Source organism: Pleurodeles waltl, chromosome 3_1 (genome assembly GCF_031143425.1).
Source record: "Pleurodeles waltl isolate 20211129_DDA chromosome 3_1, aPleWal1.hap1.20221129, whole genome shotgun sequence".
Lineage (NCBI taxonomy): Eukaryota > Metazoa > Chordata > Amphibia > Caudata > Salamandridae > Pleurodeles > Pleurodeles waltl.
The window spans coordinates 839,276,442-839,298,963 of record NC_090440.1 but is presented as its reverse complement, the minus strand read 5'-3'; the positions used below and the strand labels follow the sequence as shown (position 1 = coordinate 839,298,963).

At 40.9% G+C, this 22,522-nt stretch overlaps 1 protein-coding gene across 1 annotated transcript in view; it reads right to left on the bottom strand.

Moving 5' to 3' along the window:
- SAAL1 (serum amyloid A like 1) overlaps window positions 1–22,522 on the bottom strand; it is a 222,266-nt gene that overhangs the window by 58,514 nt on the left and 141,230 nt on the right. The window contains exons 11-12 of the mRNA XM_069223754.1: window positions 21,714–21,902; window positions 2,973–3,175 (exon numbers count right to left, since the gene is read on the bottom strand). Coding sequence (XP_069079855.1) covers window positions 2,973–3,175; window positions 21,714–21,902 — 392 coding nt within the window. The remainder of the gene's footprint in view (window positions 1–2,972; window positions 3,176–21,713; window positions 21,903–22,522) is intronic.

Below are 22,522 nucleotides of genomic sequence, written 5' to 3'. Positions count from 1 at the left end.
AGTGGAAGTAGGGGGGTCTGATATCAGCGGCCCATTTGGAGAATCCTCTTCAGAGCATTTGTCTTAATCTCAGTGGAGGAAAACTGCAAATCTAGAACCTCAGTTGCCCTCCAAAACAGAACTGTAAATAAGGCACTTTGCTCCATTACTGTCCATGGGGTAAGCAAAGCTCAGCTTAAAAGGAAGAGCAAAGTTCAGGTGTCATCCGTATATTAAGAAGGAAACGAGCCATTCTCTTCCCCACTGTCATCAGTATCTTGATGTGCCCCGTGTGCTAGTATAGGACCAGAGTCTGAACCAAAAAGAGAATAGAGCCAATAGTTGCATTGCAGTAAAAGTACTGGATTAGAATCAGGCTGCATAATGATTGGTTGAGCTGTCATGATCTCACAGTGTGACAATGGTCAAGCTGACATCAGTTCACGGTCCAACATGGGCGTGGGCAGAAGGTCTTCCATTGGATCAGGTGGAGTTGGTATTGGCTTTGGTGCAATGAGAACCAATGTGGATCTTGAGTCCGTTGTTTAAGTCTGTATGAGCCGGAATGAGGTTGAGTCTTGCTTAGCTTTATTGTGTTTGCATTTTTGCTTTGACATATTACAGAATATTGAGCAGGAAGTAGAGCAGCCGCATGAATGTCCTTGTGATAAGGATCAAGCCTACAGCTTGGATTGGAAGCAGGACCTGTGGGAAGACTGAAGCTTCTTGTTGTTCTGTGGTGATACAGGACTTTCCCTCAAAGTCTCAAAACATCTTGGAATGCATTGTTCACACGACTGACACAGGATTTCAAAACTAGTGGCAGGTCAACACAGTTGGGAGTGGAGCTAAATATCTGTATTGGAAGGAGCAGAAAGAGAAGAATGGATGTCAGCTTGCAGGGGAAGCGGTTATATGAGGTACTGCTCCATCATGTTCAAAGAGGAAGGGAGCCAGGCAAAGCTGCTCAACATCAACCCCCAGCACACAGAAGCACTACTGAAGAAAATTCTCCAGTTCAAGTCAGGAGCCTGGGAGATATTATAAAGCCAAATAATCTACATTTAGAAGTATCCATTAGAAAATGCACTACATAGGTGGCTTCTTTTTAAAACTGTCCTGCTCTACTGGGTGGAGACTGGATGCAGTTTTTGGGATTATACACTCAAAGGTAAGCTCATCCCAGTAGGACAGGTTTAGTGCAGTCTTGTTGCAAACTAAATGTAACATGATGTTAGCTAATAGCTTGCTACTGCCCCCTCAAAAGCATCTTGCTGTAGGTGCCTGGACCTGCCATCCTGTTCAACCCTTGTTATCTTCTGACCAGGAATATTTCTGGCAGAGCCCTATACCGTGCTCCATAGCAAACAATTTCCCCTGCCTGCACTCCTCAGCACCCAGGCCTTCAACCACTTGCAGGATGCCAGCATGTACAGTTTAAGTATGTATACATTCCAGGGTAGCCACAAGACTGGTCCACAGAAGGGACTTCCTCCCTTCAGGAACCCCAGCAATTCGATCTACTATGGATTCTATGCAACTAGGCCAAGTACCCCTTCTGTACTTGACTTTCAGGATAGCATTGTCCGAGCAGTCCAGAACTACCTCGGGGGAGAACTAGATACAGGACAGTGATCACAGGCTCACAACTCAAAATGCGCGAAGCAGCAAAAATACATCTTTGCCCAGTCAAATACTAATTTTTATAAAAAATAAATAAAAAAAGGAGAGAGAATTCTTTTATTTTTACCACTATTCACAGAAAGGAAATACAATATCCACAACACAAACAATTACACAGTCCTCCCCGGAGGTTAGGGCTCTTGTGGCAATACTCTGTCCAATTCACTCCTTGTGTTAGCGATCATGGTTATTCCCCATTCATTATTGGTAACATCCAGGCTATGCCCTGTTAGTAGTTTGAGTCTCAAGAGTCCACTACTACTAACTTAAAGTCAATAGTGTTCCAGTGCTATCACATTAATTTAGCAGGAAGTTACATTGGGAGTGACAGGCCTGAAACAGTCTTATTCCCACCAGCAGGTGTCACACATTCAGAGATCCTGAGTGTGCGCCAGTCTGCTAGTGCTAGCAGTGGTTGCAGCCAAGTTCAGGTAAGTGAGCCACATACTGGCCATGTGCTTACACTCTGGAGGTGCAGAGACTCTCACTCATGGGTGCCCTCTTGAAGCGACCTCAGGCTTTCGTGTGGCTCCTCCTGCGGGTAAGTGTTTGCTCCTTTGATTTAAACTTCATCCAAGAGAAATTATGAATTTATTTTTGGATTTCTACCTTAATCCAATTTATAAGGTCACAGAAGGCCAAACTAACAAAATCTGGTTCCCATCTGAGACAGTGCCACCTTTTATCCCAGCTCTGTGACAGCACATCTAATTTTAGAAGGTGGAAACCAGAAAGTAAAGATCAAATCAATTCTCAGGTAGAGTCTACAGTGCAGTTACCCATTAAAAGATTCAAATCACAGTAGATACCCAAAATAAAACAATGTTTTTTTTTTTTTTTAAAGGTTTGAACCCTCTTTGTTACAAATAGTAAACCATTCAAGTAGAAAAACTATCACTTGATCTAGTCACCTACAAATCTTAGTTTCTTAGATAGAATTTACTTCCGAATTAAATTATTATGAACAGGTTACACTACCTTGCGTGCTAAGTCCTACCTAAATTCAATGGTCACTACATGAGCTGTATTACATTTTCTATTAAGTACAAATTTGAAATTGTAAAACTATTCAAATAAAAGTGTTCTTCCAAAAGGAAAAAAACTAAAACTCTCTCTTAAACTTGCAACTTCTGTGCCAATCGCCACATAATTTCCTATATTTTGAAGCAGAGGCCAAGGAAAACTCACCTTGTGCCTAGATGTATGATGGGTCCAAAGTCCCACTAACTAAAGGAACAAAATCTGAAAACATACTTTTGGGTACAATGACAAATTACCAAAGAAGAATACATATAAAGGAATTTGTTTACCTTTGTTAACAGAATGAGAATGTTGGACACAAATTCAACACAGATATCCTTTAAAATTTTTAAGTGGAAATCTTCCTCATAGAGCACAGTTTTTTCACTATCAGTCTCGTCTGCTTTGGACAGTTTTGAATATCCCACAGTTTTTTTCTGACAATCTTCTAAATTTTGCAAGATTCGTACCAAACTGCTTATTAAAGGCATATCTATAAAACAGAAGTTTGTAAATGCCTTTTAGGACAATACACTATTCATTTCAAAACATTTATCACATTGCTTATTAAAGAGATATTACAGCAAAAAAATTAAGAATAATACATTATGACACTGAGAACGTTGAAGAAAAACATGCATTTTTTTAAATTCACTCCTCCAAATACAATTATCATGACCATTACTTATTTATGTAACCAGTTTGGAAAATATATTGAGCACATTTTTGAAAAGACTCCAGATCCCTTTTAAATGTTTAGTTTTTACTAGGTAAGTAAATAAAACAAAACATTCGGGAAATTTTGAAAGCTAAATTCCTCTCTTTTTCACTCAATTATGGTTTTAAACGAACACATTGTAAACTGAGGCCTGCAAACATAACTAAGGTAAATATGAAATAGAATGACCCATCAGTGAGACCCCCTAGTTAACCAAAAAAAGTTGCCTGAAATTAGAAAAAGAAGGAATGTACTGTTCAAGGCTAGAATTCTAAGAAGATATAGATACACCCAAATTAAGACACAATTAGAGGTGTAACAAGATAGTCTCCATGACCTATAGCAAGAGGCATTCAATTGCCAGTAGATGGGTACCCACGGACATCTGCTCACTACTGCCTCATATGGGCAAGCAAGCATCACTGGAAGAAAGCAGATGACCACACAGAAGAAATGCAGATATGACAAACTGAGTAAATAAAAGTGAAGTACCGCAAACTGCAACATCTGTGTTGGTGTCTGTATGCCCCAACTGATTCCAATTCCCAATTTCCTAGAGAAGCCGGTGTGTTTAGAGTGTTGGAAGGCAAGGTACAGTGAGGGAGGAGGAGGAGTAAGGGCCCTCAATGAAGAGATTCACAGAAGCTTTGGTGGAATAAGTAGCACAACACAATCTACTACAGTATGGAATCCCCTGCAGAAAACCTACTGAACCATAAGGCAAGAAGCAGCCTTTGTCTGGGGAAAGAAGCATTAAAGCAAGACGCCCTGCAGTGTCTAAGTCTACACACACCCAATAAACACAGAACAGAGAAATTAATATGGAAAAGAAGGGGAATCCAAAGCTCATCAACTATCAATCAGATTGTACTGAAACTAGGACCACCTAAATGTCCAATCTATGTTGAGACTTAGCTTTCACTCACCTTCCTTTTGAATTCATATACGCTGCAGAGACTGAGAAGTTTGAAAATGACAAAATATAAACATATACAGTGTTCTTCACTAAATAGAAGAAAAAAGAAAATGAAGAAGCAGCAACATGAGACAAGTGTGACACGACATAGAACATATACTTACCTTCTCTCTAGTTGGACTTTAAAAATACTCTGAGCAACCACTGACTGCATGATTGCAAACACTGTTCACACAAGCTACCGCTAACTCACTAGATATAACTGAACTAACAGCCCAGGCTCTTTTTACTTTATGATAGTCTTCCTCACTCCTCACAGCAAATACGGAACTACAAATACAAATTATCCAAGATAAAAGAGACAACAATAAAGAAAATGCCAGGAAAAGACAACAGTAGACTCGAAGACATAGTTACATGCCCACAGGAGTTATTCAGATGAAGCTTAAAAGAAAAGACATACTTCTCAGTCCACATATAGAAAACACAGTGTGAAGAAAGAGACATGCCTGGACCTATCATCATACATACCTGAGCCATCAAAAAATACACAACTCTGAAAGGAGCCAGATTGGCACGCCTATTCAATATCTTGATATCAAAATGCACTTTTTTCAGGATCGGTCTATTAACACTTTAATCTGAACTCAAAAACGAAATGTCACACCATATATTCTCAGTGCCCACTAAGCCTTGAGATAATATCAGGACCAAAGAAAAGGGAGCGAAGGGAAAACACACTTTATGCACCGACAATCCCATTTAACTGCAAAGGAGTCAACTAACTTCCATTAGGGAGCAAGGAAACAATTTGTTTTAAGTCCTGCCTTTTGGAAGGGTCCCTCTCTGGAGGTACAACAAACCACACCAGCATTCTAGAGTAGGACATAGTGAGTAAGACCAGAAGCCTACTCGTGCTTTTTAATGTCTTCTGTGAAGCCATGAGGGCAAAACTGGTTTGTTGGGAAACAAGGCCATTTTCACACAGCAGTAGAGACCATTTTAGCTAATATTAAATTATTAGCTGGAACCAGTAAAAGGCTAATTCTGCATAACAGTTTCATATAGTAACTGGGTGAGGCTAACAAGGCATTAGAGAGATTTTACAAAGGCACTGTGGGATCAAAGATTGCACCTATCGTTCATCTTCAATTTGCCTGGGGAGAGATATAAATGTTGTTTTTTGTGTGGGAATAAGCAGTATGAACTTGGTTTTCGTCTAAATTGAACCAATTATTGCCATCAAACAAGACAGAAAGTTAATGGGTGGGACTCCCAAGAAGGTTGGCTCAAGTCTCAACCCTTCAAGGCTTCTACAGTTGGGACCTGACAGGTAATGATGTGCTTTCCCAGTTACAGCTCTAGGCCCCTTTGGACCTGCGCAAAATTGTGCACTTAAGAGATCACAATTTGTTCACTGTAGGTAAAGTCTTGGAGAAAAAAAACTGAGCAAAGATATGTGGAGTCAGCACAACAATCCAGATTTCCATGTATTCCCCAAAAACACATAACTCACATTATTTCTCCACCCCTTCAAATACTGGGACCTCTGGTAAAGGTAATTCTAGGACAGGGAAATAACAGGAAATATATATAATGGGTTACTCCTAAGGAGGACCTTGGAGTAAAAAGATTTAAGAGGGTAAAACATGGCAAAGCTACAATATAGGAACTAAGAAAAGAGGGTGGAGAGAGGGAAAAGTAAAAGACAGCGGGGAGTTAATTACTGCTAGGGTTATTGGACACTTTTGGAGCGAACAATCGGAAAGAAGTTCCTAACTACACTTATATGGGTGAGTGGAATAAAGCACTGTATATATACATATATGGTTGTTTTATTAAAAATATGAATTGAATACACCTTTTGGAGAGATTGGAAAGGTATGAAAGCTCATAATAACTAGGATTTACATTAACATTACTAGGGTTTTATAAGCCATATATCATCTTCTTAAATGATACAGAGAATTCTTCTGTTTATACATTATGCAACCTCCAGTTTGACACATTGAATGCCGTGTTAAGTCATTGCTTTGGTGGGGGGGGGCATACAGTCGCTGGTTCACCTTACTCAGCATTAACAATCTGTTCTCAGCATCCCAAATCTTCTTGAAAGTTTTCTGGCTAAACACGATGGAAGAACCTTGAGAATCTTTTAGTGAGAAATACAATGTTTCTATTTGGTGACTACTTTTTTTTGTAGTTGGGCTCAGACAGAATTGTTCACTTTGGTAAATACTTTTTTTTGTAGTTGGACTCAGAAGTTTTAAATTCCTTCTCTACTTGCAGGGGTCAATCAGAGACACAGTGGTTTTAAAGAACAGAAATACCATAGCTCAGTTTGCAAAACAGACAGATCCCATAGTAGGTTTGGCAATATGTTAAAGTAGCTGTATGGAGAAAAACATCTCCCAGCGACAGAGAGAATGTGATCACTTAAGAAACAGCGATTGAGGAAAGACTGAGTGAGCAAGGAACCTTGGTGGGTGAAATGTGTGAGATTTTTGCATTAAGAAGTAGTCAAACCAGAAGTCATTGTACCCTATTAAGATTCACAGCAGTAATATACAGTTGGCCAGGTTTCTTTTCAATAAGTAAGCAAAGTCCATGTGGGGCTCACTTTTTTTGAAAGCTCTAAGAATTTGAAGAAACTGGCTAAGACAATAGAGTTAAGCAATCTCCTCAAACAACATGAAACACAAAATAAGGAAAGGCCACGGAAAAACAAAAAGAAGGAATACCCTAATGCAATTTAATATTGCAAATGTAGTCTGAAATTAAGGATCTATAGCAGTGGTTCCCAACCTGTGGTCCGGGGAGCCCTGGGGGTCCACAAAGCCTCCTCAGGGGGTCTGTGACTGCTTAGAAAATTTAATATTATTAACAGATTATGTTCCAACAATGATTCAGTGGGGTTCCAGTACTGATAAAGTAGGGGTTCACAGAAGCCAAAAGGTTGGGAACCACTGATCTATAGGATTAGGAGATGTAGGATGCAATTTAAACAAGAAAAAAAGAAAATAAAAACAAGCGCTGGCAAAGACAATTGGTCTCCCCTGCAATAACCAAGCACAGAGATATTAGTTCTGCCAATGCTTCTTTGCTTTGGGATGTGTACAAAGTTTAAAAAAATATATATCCAAGATGGCTACTGTATGCATCAGCACATATACGCATGCAAAGGCAATCATCTTGGAATGCTCTTTGTGTGCAAGCATAGGCACCCACCTTGGATTGGAAGAAAAAGCATTCCAAAATGCCTGACTCTGCGCATGTATGAATGATGATGCACTGTCAGCCATCTCTGAACGTTCTGTTCCACTTTATTTAAGAAATTAAATTATTTCTTGGGGGTTTCACTTCAATGGATAATCGCAATCCATGTGAGGGTGAATCACCAATGTCTTGAAACAAACTTATGCTTAACCTTCTGTTAGCGTGGCACAAAAGCAGTCATGCTTAATTTAAAGGCAATCTGTAAAATATTTATGCAGTACTGAAATAGCAATAGAGTGAAAATACAGCACAAGAAAACTTTCAAACCAATTTAGAAAAATAAAACAAATGTTAATAAATGAAATGAAACCAAAACAATACGTAGAACTGGAGATAAGAATTCTTAAACTTTGAATTCGAAAAACCGACAAAAAGCACAAAGTGCAAACCACGGATTTGAACCAGGTCAAAGTAAAATAAATTAATAAATAAAATAAAATAAAAAACTCAGTCTTTGACTGCGATTCAGAGCGGGTCTGATGCAGAGACAGAGTTTATTCGGGTAGAAAGTTTAGTTTCTGACTTTGAAACTTATTTGAACAAAAGCGGTCACAGACAAGTCATCGGTGGGGCTAGCCGCAAGCTGGATTCAAAGCATGGCACGATGTTGGCAGGTTGCTGGAGAATAGGGTTCTGGCACAGTTGTCATACCCAGGAAGGCCTTGACATCTATGTCATTGAAGCGCTCTACATTTGGACTTAAAAACTTTTCTGGATGTCAGATCTCCTTCAGGAAGGCAAACCAGCAAGTTAAATTGACTAGCGATTCGACAACAACGGAGGTCCTGGTCTCCCATCGTTTCTCCAGAGGAAAGACTGGCAAAAAGTTTGTGAAGCACAAGCCTTTGCAGTTTGGACAGAAGGAGTGCACCGTAACACCAGCTAAGTCCAAGACTGGGAGGCGCAACTAGACTTAGGATTCACACCAATGGAGATTAGCAACAGAGTCCAGGGCAGGTCAAGCTGGAACTAGTCTGCTGGTCAGCTGCAGGAAAAGGCCTCTGGAAGCTTCTTGCATGCCCGTAGCTCAAACAGGAGGTCAGCCAACTGACCCTTGGAGTCTATTCTGGGGTTCTGGGTTCAAGGCAAGCCGGTCCAATCTTCCATCAGCATTCAGACAGCAGAACAGTCCTTCTTCTGATTTCATAGGTCCAGGAGGTTTCTAACAGGAGGACTGTGAGGTTGGTGTTTATGCCCAGTGACAGCCTGGGGGTGGAGGGCAAGCCTTTGCCCACTCCTAACCCAGATCTGGTCAGTTATTCTACCGCAACACTGGGTGTGGGTGTGGTACCAGCCTGACTAGACTGACAAAGAACAGGCAGGCCCACATATGGGCTGCATCTGCAGTGAGAAGATGGCCTAATTTAAGTCAGGAAGGGGCTGAGTACAGCCCGTAGGCTATCCTCTGAAGCTCAAGTGCATGCTGAGTACCGCCCCAAAGTTATGCTGCTCAGGAAAGGAATGCCCCTCGCCACACCCAAGGTCTTTGTCCACTGTCTGGAAGCAATAAACCAACTGTCAAGGGCCAGGTGACACTGGACACCGACAGAAAGGCACATTTGGCTTATGTGGCATAATGACAACTTTCTAAAAACGTAATTCCAAAGATAGTGAAATAAAACCCAACTTTATCATTAAGTTGGATTAAAAATTACTATTAAAATGAGTCCTTTAACCATGTGTCTAGCTGCTCCCAAACTGAAGTTAAGTAATTATAAATTGTTATAATGTAATCCAGAATTTCTCTACAGTAGTGTCAGCCTTACCACAATGAAAAATGGCTTTGGATGATTTTCACTGCCAGGACCTGTGAAACTTTAATGCTACATGTCCTATGTTTCAAAACTCATGCACCCTGTCCCATGGACTTTAAGGGCCTAATTTAGGGGTGACATAAAAGCATTAAAAAGGAAGGTTTAGGCCTGGCAGAAGGTTTACTTTGCCAGGTCAAACCAGCATTTTAAAACTACACACACAAGCTGCAAGGACAGTCATGTTTTAAAGGGCTACTTTAGTAGGTGGCACAATGAGCTCTACAGTGTGTACCATTTAATGTATAAGCCAGAGTTACACTTAGAAACATAAACTAGGGACCTAAAAATAAATTAAGTGTGTCAGTTAGGTACAAGTCAATTTATCATGTTTAAAAGGGAGAGCATTAGCACTTTACTATTGGTTAGCAGGAGTAAAGTTCACAGAGTCCTATGGTCAATAAGAATGTGTTCAACAAAATAAGGCAAAAGTCTGGGGTGGCCCAGCGGGAAACAGCAAACATCTAACACTTTACAATGAATTTACTGCCTCAAAATAACCAAAGAGAATTTTCGAACACTAAATTAAGAAATAAAGTATGTTGTAGAGGACACACAAATACATAGAAGCAAGTAGTTCAATAGCAGTATGCAACTGCCGGGTCCTCACAAAAACAATTTTAAATAAATGAAGGTCTTCTTAAAAAACAAAGGAACAGCGGAAAAGGGAGGGGCATAAGAGGAACAGCCAACAGGAACTGTGAGTGGGGATGTTGCAGGAAGAGAGGTCAAATGGTAGCATGGGGATGTTACGCGCAACAAGCAGATTAGGAAGAAAGTAAGGCAAACTATGCGCTCCTATGGAGTGTTAAAACACAAATTAAAAAATAGGTCCATTATGTCAGCACTGAAGGGATATAACTTGTCCAGTCAAAACAAGGGAAACAAGGTTATGCACCAGGAAAGTAACAATAATAGTGAGGAAAGCTATTGAATCAGGAGCAAAGGGCAGACATAATGTCAATTCTGTATACATTGAACACAAAATGTATTTAAAAAAATACAGCTAATCCTGTCTTGTGCAAGACCTAATGACATATGCAAACTGGATTAATATTGTAGGCTAGTTTGTGAGGCAAGGGGGGGGTATATGTGTTAGAGTGTTCTGTGTAGGTCCATATTGATGTATGTGTGAAGTAGTCCTGAAACACAATTGAAGAAACTCCACTCTTCTCTCATCTGTCACCTTGGAAAAATGCTGGACAAGATCTAGGCTTTCAATGAGATTGAATGCTGAAGGTGGGAAATCCAACATATCATGGTCACATGTTAATAGCATACAGCTCTATAAGCATTGCATCAATAGCACCTGCTTTGGATTTGATTACTCTCTTTATGCTCTGTTTATATACATGAGCATGTATGTAGCGTCACTTGTACAGAGCAAACCAAGCAGAGACGTAACAGGAACTGTCAATTACGAATAGTGATTTAGGATCTAAGGCCCTGATTACGAGTTTGGCAGTCTGGGGACCGCCATGGTAGCCGCAGTCAACCAACACTGGGTTGGTGTTCCGACCGCCGTATAACAATGTTGGTGGTGTGATGAACTAGAGACTGCCAGGGACCTGCAGTCACCACCAGCCATCTGCTGACAGCTTTGACAGCGGCTGGAGAAAAGCAGCAGTCACAGGGCGGTATAGGCAAGGGTACTGCTGTGCACATTACAATGTTCTGTTCTGCCAAGCCGACCGTGGCGGGAGAGACCGCCTGTATCCTAGTTGGTGGAATCAAAGGAAATGGGGCGCTAGTGCCCCCATTTCCTTCTTTTCCCGTTAGTCTCCAAGGTGAGCCTCTTCATCCAGGGGTCCCCCTTCACTGCAACATCTTCACCCCTGAAAATAACTTATTTTTACATATGTCATGTATATGTGTACCTTTTGGTCAAAATGTACACACCTGCATCGACACATGTAAAAATATACCCTGTATTGCTGACTGCGTCCCCCGCAGGGCCAACACCATGACCTAGACTGCCACTGGGCCAACGGCAGGTGAGGGACCGTTGACTTGGCGGTCTGTTTGGGACCGCCGCCTTGGTGGTTTTGTGATCCTACCACCAAAGTCGTAATCAGGATCTAACTTTGCCATATCATCTCATCGAACAGGCTTCCGAGAAATTGCAGTTTTGCAATCTAGTTTCGACAAATTAAGTCCTAAATGGGTACTAGAGCTAACAGACAATACCAGTGCAATGTCTTCTAGTAATACCCACATAAATCAAACTGTGGCTTCCCTATAACAAGACTTTGATTCAACGAGGATGGGCCATTCACAGTTATTTTTACACCTCCATTGTTAGAAAGAGTTCTAAATGTTCAGGCAGACTTCCTAAAGTGAAAAACAGAAATATTAAATGGTATACTGAACCGGACTGTCTCACTCACAAAAGAAAAACAACCTTTCTTGTAGTTCCATGGAACATTCCATTTTGCAAAGCTGCCTCGGAGGAAACAATGGACAATGTACTTTTCCTTTACTGAGGCAGATATGGTACAGCCAGATATTGTATCCTTAGCTACACAATTTCAAATATATTTACCCTGTATGAAGAAACAATATTGCAAGAGCTCTCTGGGTTATTTGTTTGTGCAATTTGATGGTGTGCCTACGGGTTCTTCAGCATTAGAATGCTTTACAGAGCAAAGGATAATGGCATAGCAGAAAAAAAGTCAGTGCTGGCAAAAACAATGGGAGCTATACATATAAGTGAAGAGCAACACAAGGAAGGGGAGCAGGAAGGAGAGTGTACAAATTCATGCACAAAGACAAGGAACAAAATTACAGAACACCAGAAAATCAACTGGGGAACTTAATATAGGTAATATATAGTACAGTAAGTATCTAAGATGCAAACACAGCAAAAAAAAAAACTGTCATGAGACACCAAATAAAAGACTGCAGAATTGGATCCAAACAAGAAAGAATAGCAATAGCATGTGAGGGGGCAGGAAGAATAAATAAGCGGAAGAAAGGGGAAAGAAAGAGGGAAGCATTGCTTAATTTCTGCCAGTGTTTGCCAGTTCTCCACACTGCCACTTAGTTGTTAGCACCAGCACTTACTTGTGACAGTCTACCACTTGGTTGGGCTGTCTTCCCAGTGCTGAATACATCAGTTTAACAACTAAATATACATAAAAAAAAAAAAAATCAAAAGCCTCCATGCCATTCTAACTCCTTTGGGTGGCCTGGATTTGTCCAAACTGTCACACTTATAAGAGTGTGATGTTTAGTGAGGAGAATTTATACAGGCATGAGGCACTGATGGCAGTTCTAGTCGGTATGCAACCTGCAGTGGTCTCCTGAGCAATCTTTGGCCTAGGCACTTGTGTATTTACAAACTAAGCACTGGAGGTAAGGTAAGACCTAGAAGATATGATAAAACAAAGAGTGAAAGAAAAAGAAGAGAGGCAGCATGGGAGGGAGTTAACAAAATGGCAACTTGATAAGTTAACTAATAGCCAACAATCATTATTACTATAAGTGAAGAAGTTTCATTTCGTTCTTCAAGGCAGCCAGAAAAGCGGGGACTCAAAGTGTCTTTCTCTCGGACTGGAAGTCAGAGTGCATATTTCACCCTGGCCCCATTCACTGATCAATGCAGGAGAACTATCCTTTCCAGCAGTACCTCTCATTAATCGATCACTACAAGGCGGAAATCACCTCAGGAGAGGGATCCCCAAGCAAGGATCCACCCTCAGGAAACCATGTTTAGGAAAGAGCATCCCCCATGGCCCTGGAAACTGCTGCCCTCTAAAAAATAAATAGCACTCTTTCTGGAATGAACAACTGGTGGGGGTGGGGAGGGTTACTCAATCTGCCCCCACCATGGCGACTAGAAAGCCCTCTAGGCAGCAGGGAATTATTTGGTTAAAAAATATGGAGTGGGCGGCCACTCTGACATCAGATCATGACCCAAATCCATGAAGAGCAGCAGAGTATAACCATCAACCAGGGTGCCGGTTGGTGGACCAACATCTGGGGTGGTGGCAGAAAGCCCACTAGGCAACAGGGATAAAATGTAACATAAAACCACATATGTCCATTTGACAACCCTTGGCTACAGGCTTTAGAGCTCAAATCCAATCAGATAACCCCCAACCCCCCCCCCCCGGCTTGGGGAGAGGCCTGAAGCTCACTGGAGGCCAGGGAAACATTTTTGGGATGGGGGCCACACCCCTACACTAAAAGCCCCAACATTCACTCCCTAGTACACAGAGCATCTCCATCCTCATTTCAAGTGAGAAGACATTTGGATTCTTTTGAGAGTAGTTTTGACATTTGGTCCAGGTATACCACAATGCCCTCTAACTTCACATGGTGAATGGCTGCATTATTCAGACTTTGGGTGAGCCAGCAACCAGGGAACCCTGCCAATACTGGTGGCCTCGAAAAACAATAAATATATCACCAGACCTGCAGGCCTAGTGACTTGAATATTCTACTGACCCTAACCATAGTGCGCTTGACCCTGGCCTCAAACTTTGTTAACCTAGCTAAATATTTTATTTTACGAGTAATCTTTTTCTTCATTATCACATTTCAGAGCGCTTCCAAACATGCAAGTTCAGCATATCTGTGGTACAAAAACTCTTCTGCATGATTTAATAGACTAAACGTTTTCTCCATTGTATAATATAAATCTAGCCCATATATAGGGTATACATGAGCCCTGACGTGACTCTTAGATTACGTATAGCATTGTCATCAGAGCAAAGGCAGCAATGTTTCTCAGTTTATGTTTAAAAATGTAACTTTCAAGAAATATATTATTGAAGCATGATATGGTAGAGCCCTGTCATTTACAAATAGCACATTTACACTGCAATGGCCATAATCCTCCCCACTGACATGCAGCTTTACTGATAAAACTATATAGCATACAAACGATAATGTGTGGTAATAAGGTTTCAAAAAATATTTACCATAGGAATTGATGCATGGTTGCTACACAATGAAAAATTATTATAAGCGGCAGCTCAGTTGCTGGCACTTGGTGTTGTCAGTTTTTGAACAATCAACATTATTATACATATATGTGACGGAAAGTATTTTTGCAAATCAGCCATCAGGGCAAAAAATTACTGAAACAAACATTGTCACATATTGCTATGTTTCCTACTTACTTTAAGTTATTGTTTTAATTTCAACGTTTAGTTTGTTTACGAAACCCAGGATAGATCTACACAAATAAACCCTTGCTGAATTCCGTATTTTGTCTACTTTTCAGATATTTATAGCCTTCTGGATTCAACTATAAAGCTTGAACCCAGCTTTATAGGTTAATACGCTGGGTTTCCCACCCATTTCCACCACAAACTGCATGTACGTCGAAATCACAAAAAATAGGAAAACTCGATGAGCACTTTAAAAAAAATGCAAAAGCTCTGGGGAAATATGCGATGTTACTACAGCAAACCTTTTGATTATGCCATTTTTAGAAAAAAGCGTACACTTTCATGCACATCACTGTACTACTTCTCATTAAATTAAAATCATTGCTGGAGTTTAGCTATTGTCTTGGTTCTCTCCAGGGCAAATCATAGACCACAGGTACCTTTAGTGTCCCGAATATGTAGGAAAAATAAAAAAAAGGATGTAAACTGTCTTGGACAGTTTTTGTAGAGAAAAGGTTAAGAAGACTTAAGCAAAAAAACGTCCCAAATATTAAAATAAGTGCACAGCCACAGCAAGGGCGGACGGCTGGCCTCTGCAAAAAAGGTGTTATACACATGCTTGGTTTAATAAAGCACATTATTTTAGCAACTATGTTTTATCTTTTCAAATCATTGGTGTTATCTTCAAATCTCGATAAACTTTGAACCTTGAAGTACTTTTAGTCACCCAAGTCTAAACTGACAAAAGGGGGAGGGCGGGAGCAGTCAGTACATTTGCAGTGCGTGGAAAAAGAAGAAGAAGCAGTGACAGTACGAAGAAGCAGTAAAGGTTCACTGTGTCACAAACCAGTAGTATCCTCTATTCAGGGTATTTACAGACCTCTGACTGCAAAAAAGTGGCAATTACGCAAAAATCATGTGGTGCTGCTGCTCTATAGTCCAAATAAAACACGATAAAAATTATATAAATAGGTACACTAGGAGTTACTCAGACGGGCAATGGATAAGGTAGCTTAAAGTAAATTTGCCCTTGCTGAGCAATACATCAGGAATAACAATGAGGAGCTTGAACACCGTAAATTCAACAACCAAGTCTCTAGAAATTGTATATTTTACTGTTATACTTAAAATATAGAAATTCAGGAAAGAAAATGATGTACTACTGTATGCCAGAAACAGCAAACTGCTAGAAAATTCTCCAAGGCACAATAATCACTGGTCTGGAACAGTCGGTAATGATGCTGAAGGCTTTGGAAAGCAGACCTAACTGAAGCGTTGAAAACTGCAAACGGTGCTCGCATGCTTTTCAAATACTCTCCTTCTGCGTTAAATCAAGCACTTGTATGTGTGTAATAAGGAACAGCAAAGAAAGAATAAATAACTTACTTTAAAAGATTCAATTAACTTTGTTTTTCAAAAAAGCGGCATAGTGACTAACAAATGGGTTAACAGCATACAAATAAGGACCAACAAAACCAGCAAAGAGGCTGAGTAATGTAATGCACAATCTAAAGTGCACCAATGAACCATGCTCATTTGAGGAGGGCAAAACATTCGGCAGATTTTGAGGGCTCGATCCAAACTTTGCATAATGGCAACCATCAGCTGGAACTAAAACTACATGCATTAACAAGTCTCAATACTGTAATGAGTAACAAAGACCACTTCAGTAATGAGCTTCGATTGCACCAGGCAGTAATGAGGATCCTCTCAAAGGAAGCACTAGCGCCTTAGAGGCAGCACGGGAGGATATCCTCTAAGGCAGTAGTAAAGAGAAAGACCTGTTGGCGCCAATGACCAAGTCAGGACCATGAAAGACAGCAATACACTTGGACAGAGACCATTAAGTGAGGTCCCACTGATCCCAGAGGTCAATATTCCCTGCAAATGGCAGGTGGCATTGAGCCCAGGGAGGATCATCTTCAGCCAAAGGCAGCTTAGTGATTGTCTGTTAAACAGGCCAAAACCTCCTATATATCCCAGCAAACACTTTAGTGGAAGAAGACAGCTGTTTTCAGACCATCAAGAAGGCGTCCAGGGTAATAGCATTTCCTGAGCACAGTGTGATGCAGTTATCCATTCCTAAACATCTGCAATGGCATTAATAAATGTTTATGAATTAAACCTCTACCATAACAGCATGTTTGGGCTGCTACATGGAAGTCTCTGCCAAACACATTACCCTTATTCAATGTCAAATTTACACGCAAATTCTATGAAGCGCAGATATGTGGGGGGTTTGCCAGTCTCCACAGAATGAATTCTTTGCGTTGTAGTGGTTGTGTGGATTCACACAATGGCTCTAACTACTGGGAATCTTGCTTTAGATGCTAACTCCGTTATGCCACAAATGGCAGAATAATCGGGTAAAGGTTACTGAATTTTGGAATATATATATGATTGTTGGCGATTTGCAACAATAAATTCAAGGGCCCATATGCAGGATTGGGGCCATGCAAGTCTCGAAGGAAGGGGACCTAAGACAAATAAAGAAAACTTTGGGAAGACAATATTCAATGTCAAACCCATGATGGTTTATTCAAAATTAAGACGTATTACAGAAAGCAAAAATATAGTTGACTTTTTTGGCAAAATGAAATCTTCCTGTGTAGGTGGTCCTGATTGTGTTCTGGCTGTAATATGTAAGGGCAATCCTTTATGGTGGGTGAACTTCCTCATTCTATTTTTTACATGGGTTTTAACTATGGGCTTAATCCTGGAATCCTGGCAAGGAGCTAGCATTAGGCCAATTCATAAGAAACGTAATAGTTCAGAACACGCAAACTACCAACTTCTTTCGTTACTGGATAGAGCTTCAACCATTTATGCCAAAACGCTACTGTTACACTTTGAAAACTGGGCCTTTAAAACTGGCATTATTCTTTGAGAGGCTTCAGGGAAAAATATTCCATAGTGGATCACTGTTCAGCTGGCAAATTATAGTGCTGCTTTGTGGACTTGGGAGACACATTCGATCTGGTTGACTGTGCAATACTGGGGAATAAGTTAATACATTACAACTTTTCTTCTTACCTATTGCTCATAATCCAAAAAAACGCATTCTCAAAGCTGGTTTCAGGTGCACCTGAATGGAAGTTGTATTGTTTCTGGTAACATCCGTTTTGTGACTGAACTTCATCAGGGATGTTTTAGTTCCTCTTTTTTTTGTCTTTTTATTTCTGACCTTCCATGCAAACTCTCTGAGGCACATTCCTTCTCCCAAAAAATTGGAAATTATGTTCAGAGTCTTACGTATGCTGACAACCTTGTCATCATGGACTATACCCCAGTCAACCGTCAGTGAAAAAATTAACACCCTTTATGCATATTGTGTGACCAATAAACTCAAGATCAATGTAGAGAAAACAAAGGCTTCAGTTTTCTCAAAAAGACTTAAGAAGTTTGTATGGTTTCCGAATATTATCCCGTTGGATTAGGTCAAGGTGTACAAGTATTTAGATCTTAAATTCTGCACATAACCTGCACAGGGATAAGCACTTGAGCATGTTAAAAACCTCCTTAATAGTTACTAAGAATGCCTTTTAAAAGGTTTGAAGCCCAATATGGTGGGCTATCAGCTGACCATTAAAAAAACACAATCCAAGATCATTTCATCCCGCAGGCTTTATAAGGGGCAAAGTCATTATGGGGGTCATTCCGACCTTGCCGAGGCCGCAACACAGGAGCCGGCGGTGTTGCGGCCGTGCGACGGGTGCAGTTGCACCCGTCGCGCTTTTCACTTTCTGCTATGCAGACAGAGAAAAGCTGGCCGGGGCCCTGTTAGGGGGCCCCTGCAATGCCCATGCCAGTGGCATGGGCAGTGCAGGGGCCCCCAGGGGCCCCAGGACACCCCTTACCGCGAGCCTCTTCCTGGCGGTGCAAACCGCCAGAAACAGGCTGGCGGTAAGGGGTTCATCCCCAGGGCAGCGCTGCTTGCAGCGCTGCCCTGGCGGATTATCACCGCCGGGGCATAAACGGCGGGAAATCGCCAGCCCCGGTGGTGCGACCGCGGCGGTACCGCCGCGGTCAGAATAGGGAAGAAAGCACCGCCAGCCTGTTGGTGGTGCTTTCGTCATTTTTGCCCTGGCGGTGTCAGAAAGACCCCCTATGTCTCGATAATCAAGTAAGCTGGGATAGGTTGGAAAGATTGTACCTGAAGAAGCTCTTTTGTGTCCCTCCCAATGCAATGATTTAAGCCTTACGTCTTGAGCTGGGTTTGATCTCCTGGGATAAATTAGCTAAAACAAGTGGCCCATTGATATTTTTCTCCCTAGTAAAAAATGGGAGCAGTCCTAAATTTTGTACTCAATTGTGAAGGGCCTCAAACCTCCTCAGACAAACTCTCAAGTCAAATTGTTAAAGTTGTTTCAAATTCCCAACTTAAATTTGATGTTTTTAATGCAGACAAGCAAATCAAAATGGGAAGGGTGAAAACTCTTTTTAGCGAAACATCTAGAGTTATCAGCTGTCAGTAGACATGCATTATTTGCTGTCTAAAAAAAAACTAAAAAAAAAAAAAATCGGTCATCCAATCACTTTTGTTACCGCTCCAAAATTCCAGACAAGACAGAAACCAAATATTGCCGATTCATATAAGCATGGATCCTGTTTGAAGAATTCCTGTCCTTTAGAAGAGAATTGCGAAAAGTTATTGTCTATGTGGCCTTGGAGTGAAACACAGCATAATACATTTGTTTTTTCATTGTCTTTATTGCCTCCCATTTTTCTATAAATTTGGTAGAGAGTGATTGATCATTGCCTCATTCTCCTAATCATTTTTTAACCTTGGCCATTACCCACCGTGGATTAATAAAACTGTTACCCTGAGGTCTGGGTCTTGAGCCAATTTTAGTTTCTTTTGTGTTTCTCTCCTTACTTCTTCCTTCCAAGCCCACCCTTGGGGTCTTGGCGTCATTGAGAAAAGATCTTCGGCAAAGAGCCCCCCTTCAGGGGGTGCCCGTCAGACATTGCAGCACCGGTCTGACAAGGAGCAGACCCGATGAAAAAGCATGACACCCGGTGGGTGTGTGAGGACTCTTGCTCCTAAATTTATTACTTCTCTTTGTTCACTCTCTTTTCTCCTACTTTAGAACACTGTATCAATATTCCTTCTCTTATAGTTTAGAAGAGGGAGGCTATACACTGGACCCCCTCTCTTATAATCCGCATTCATCAATAAGATAAACGGAATCATTCAGAGTAGAAAGTTTTAAAATCCTTCAATTTTCGTATGGCAACTATAGATATCTGGTCATCCTCTTGCCTCATACACTCATCTCATCAGCTTTTATCTTGTGTCTGCCGTCTGTGTAACTATAACAACATGTAAAACACAGTGCATAAATGGTCCGTAGAAATAAATGAATATAAATTTAGCATTCCAGGTAGTTTATTTGCCCGGTCATGGGGGCAGCTCTCATAGAATTAAAATCAAATAAAAAACAAAGTTCTGACCTTGTGGTTTTGGGGCCCAGACTGAATCATATGCCTAGGGTGTCATTTGCTGACAGATTAGGGCCCTCTCTGAAAGCAAAGCAAGACTTTCAGCTCACAACAGAAGCTCTTAATTGTTTCACTGTCTGTAGAATGTCACGGTAAATGCAGTCCTTTTGCATAGAAGGCACAACGATTGGCTTTCACTAAAAGAATATGTCTTGTAAGCAAATGCAGACCAAAACACTTTTCTCTCAATGTTTTCAATAGTGAAATGTACCCACATGCAGGTTCATGCAGCATGTTAGTACAGAACACTATTTTTTATGTCTTCTCCTCCTGCCCAACACAGTTACATTTTAGCTTGTAATGTTTACCTGGCCTGTGCCAATCAGATCGCCTGATGCTGAACAGATGATCAAGATTTTTGGTAACCATTCAAATACTGTCATTTTTAAGGGAATTCAGAAATGCATTTCATTTACTATTACCAAGATCCAATAAAAAACACAGTGAGCCAAGTAAGTGGCTACTTTGTAGGGTATAGGGAAATACACAGCACAAAGCTGACACTTACGATCTCTTTTAGGTGGAATTTCTTAAACTAGCGCATTATCAATGCAAAAAATAATGCAGAGATGGGTGGTCCTGGACAGGAAATCCCAACAGAGAAGGCAGTTATCCCTGCTCTCAAGGCTCAATAACACAACGTACGCCTAACACTCCTGTTGTTTCCACAATGTAATACAAGAGAGCTGCTGAATGGCAGCAGGTAGTCTGGTGGAGCAACATGCAATTGTTAATGCTGTTCAACAAAGGTTTTTACTGCCTTCCTGAACTAGAATGAAGTGCAGGATGAGGCAATAATATAATCTGCCAATTTTGTGGATTATGGGGTTCTGTTGTGTCTGGCAAATACATCTTAGTTGGAATCTGATAACGATTGGTCTGCAGAGTTAAGACATGTTTAAGAGCACATACATCGGAGTACCATTATGGACCTAACAAATGCAGCTCCTGTTTTGTTTGACAATATCTTGGAGCAGCAAACACACACATAAAATATACTTTTAGAATATGTTCCAAAAGCAGCCCCTTACAACCATGTTGCACTTGCTCCTATAATACCAGCCTTGGCGCTGCACCTATTCACACTGTTGAGACAAGGGTGACGTCCCACAAGTGAACTCAAGAGCAGAGTAACACTGTTTCTTTACAGTAAGTGTTCAAGCTGCGTCACAGAATTGACAGAGTGGCCTGAAAAGGGCCATAACTTCATATAGGTAAAGAGAAATATTGTCTGGTACAAATTGCTTTTCCACTTGTATTTGGATTATGGGATTGTTGGTGGACTTGTTGAGTCCTACAAATGATCTAACCAATGAGATTCTTGGTGAACAACGCTAAATGCCACAGATGATTACTGAAAGTACAATCACACAATGGCTGACAAATGTGAACTAGTCAATATGTGACTAAAACACACTACAACCAATGGCTGAAGGGTCCACCTTTTGCCCCATTTCAGTGTATAGATGACGTGAAGTGCCATTATGTTTACACAAAAAATGTTTTATATATAAGAGGTGCTGCATACATGGGTTGAATTCATTCTACAGAGGTTTGATTTCATTAGGAAACAGAGTATCTTAAGATATTTCTAAATAAAGCGGAGTTAACCAAACAAGGAAGACTCCAAAGTCTTCTATTTCAACCGATAGGACATTGGTGGTTTATCATGTAGGTAAAAAAATGTTTACTTGTCTCAATCTTCATGTATTCCTGATCAGTCCTCGAAGAAAACATGACTGACATCACAGCCAAAATAGAGGACAAGATGGACTTCTGTTCTTGAAGGATGAGTGGTGGGTCATCAGCCTGGCACAACTCATTGCATGTTAGGTCACATAGTAAGCTCCAAGTCTCCTTTCCAACTTCTGATGACTGTACTGAAGATAAAAAGAAAAAGAAAAGAGTCCAATTGAGCACCAAAACACAGTACTGATCTTTACACTGCCATCTTGTTCTGGATAGTATTAAGGGATAGTTTATTAAATAGTTTTCCTGAACATCCTGGTTATTAAGACGGGCACTTTAGCAATACCAGCCAAAAAAGAATGCTTTATTAAGCAACTTTCCTGATCTTTAGAAAAACCAAGATAAAACCTCAAATTGTTAACAGCAAATTATAACTTACGGCATTCACAAGGGACAAGGTATCAAACTTATGCAAGTAACAAAGGTGAGAGGCAGGGGTGTGGTATGGTGCGCAAGATGGTAGGCACATTTTGAAGGAGCCTCACCAAGCATCTGTCACCTGAACGAATCCTAGCTTATCCAAATGACTTGAGTCGTTAGTGCAACGCATTCGGGGGGGGGTTGACACCCTTCTACCTCGCACGGCTACAGCTGCAAGGCGAGCATGATCAGAAATGCTGTGGGTTCCAATTTGACAGCTGCCGCAAGGTCTGCTAATTGCATCCACCAGTGAAGAGGGGAGGTATAGCTGCCCTTAAGAAGGCCAAGACAGCTGCCCATGGAGGACTTGTTGAGCCCGCATCAGACCCTT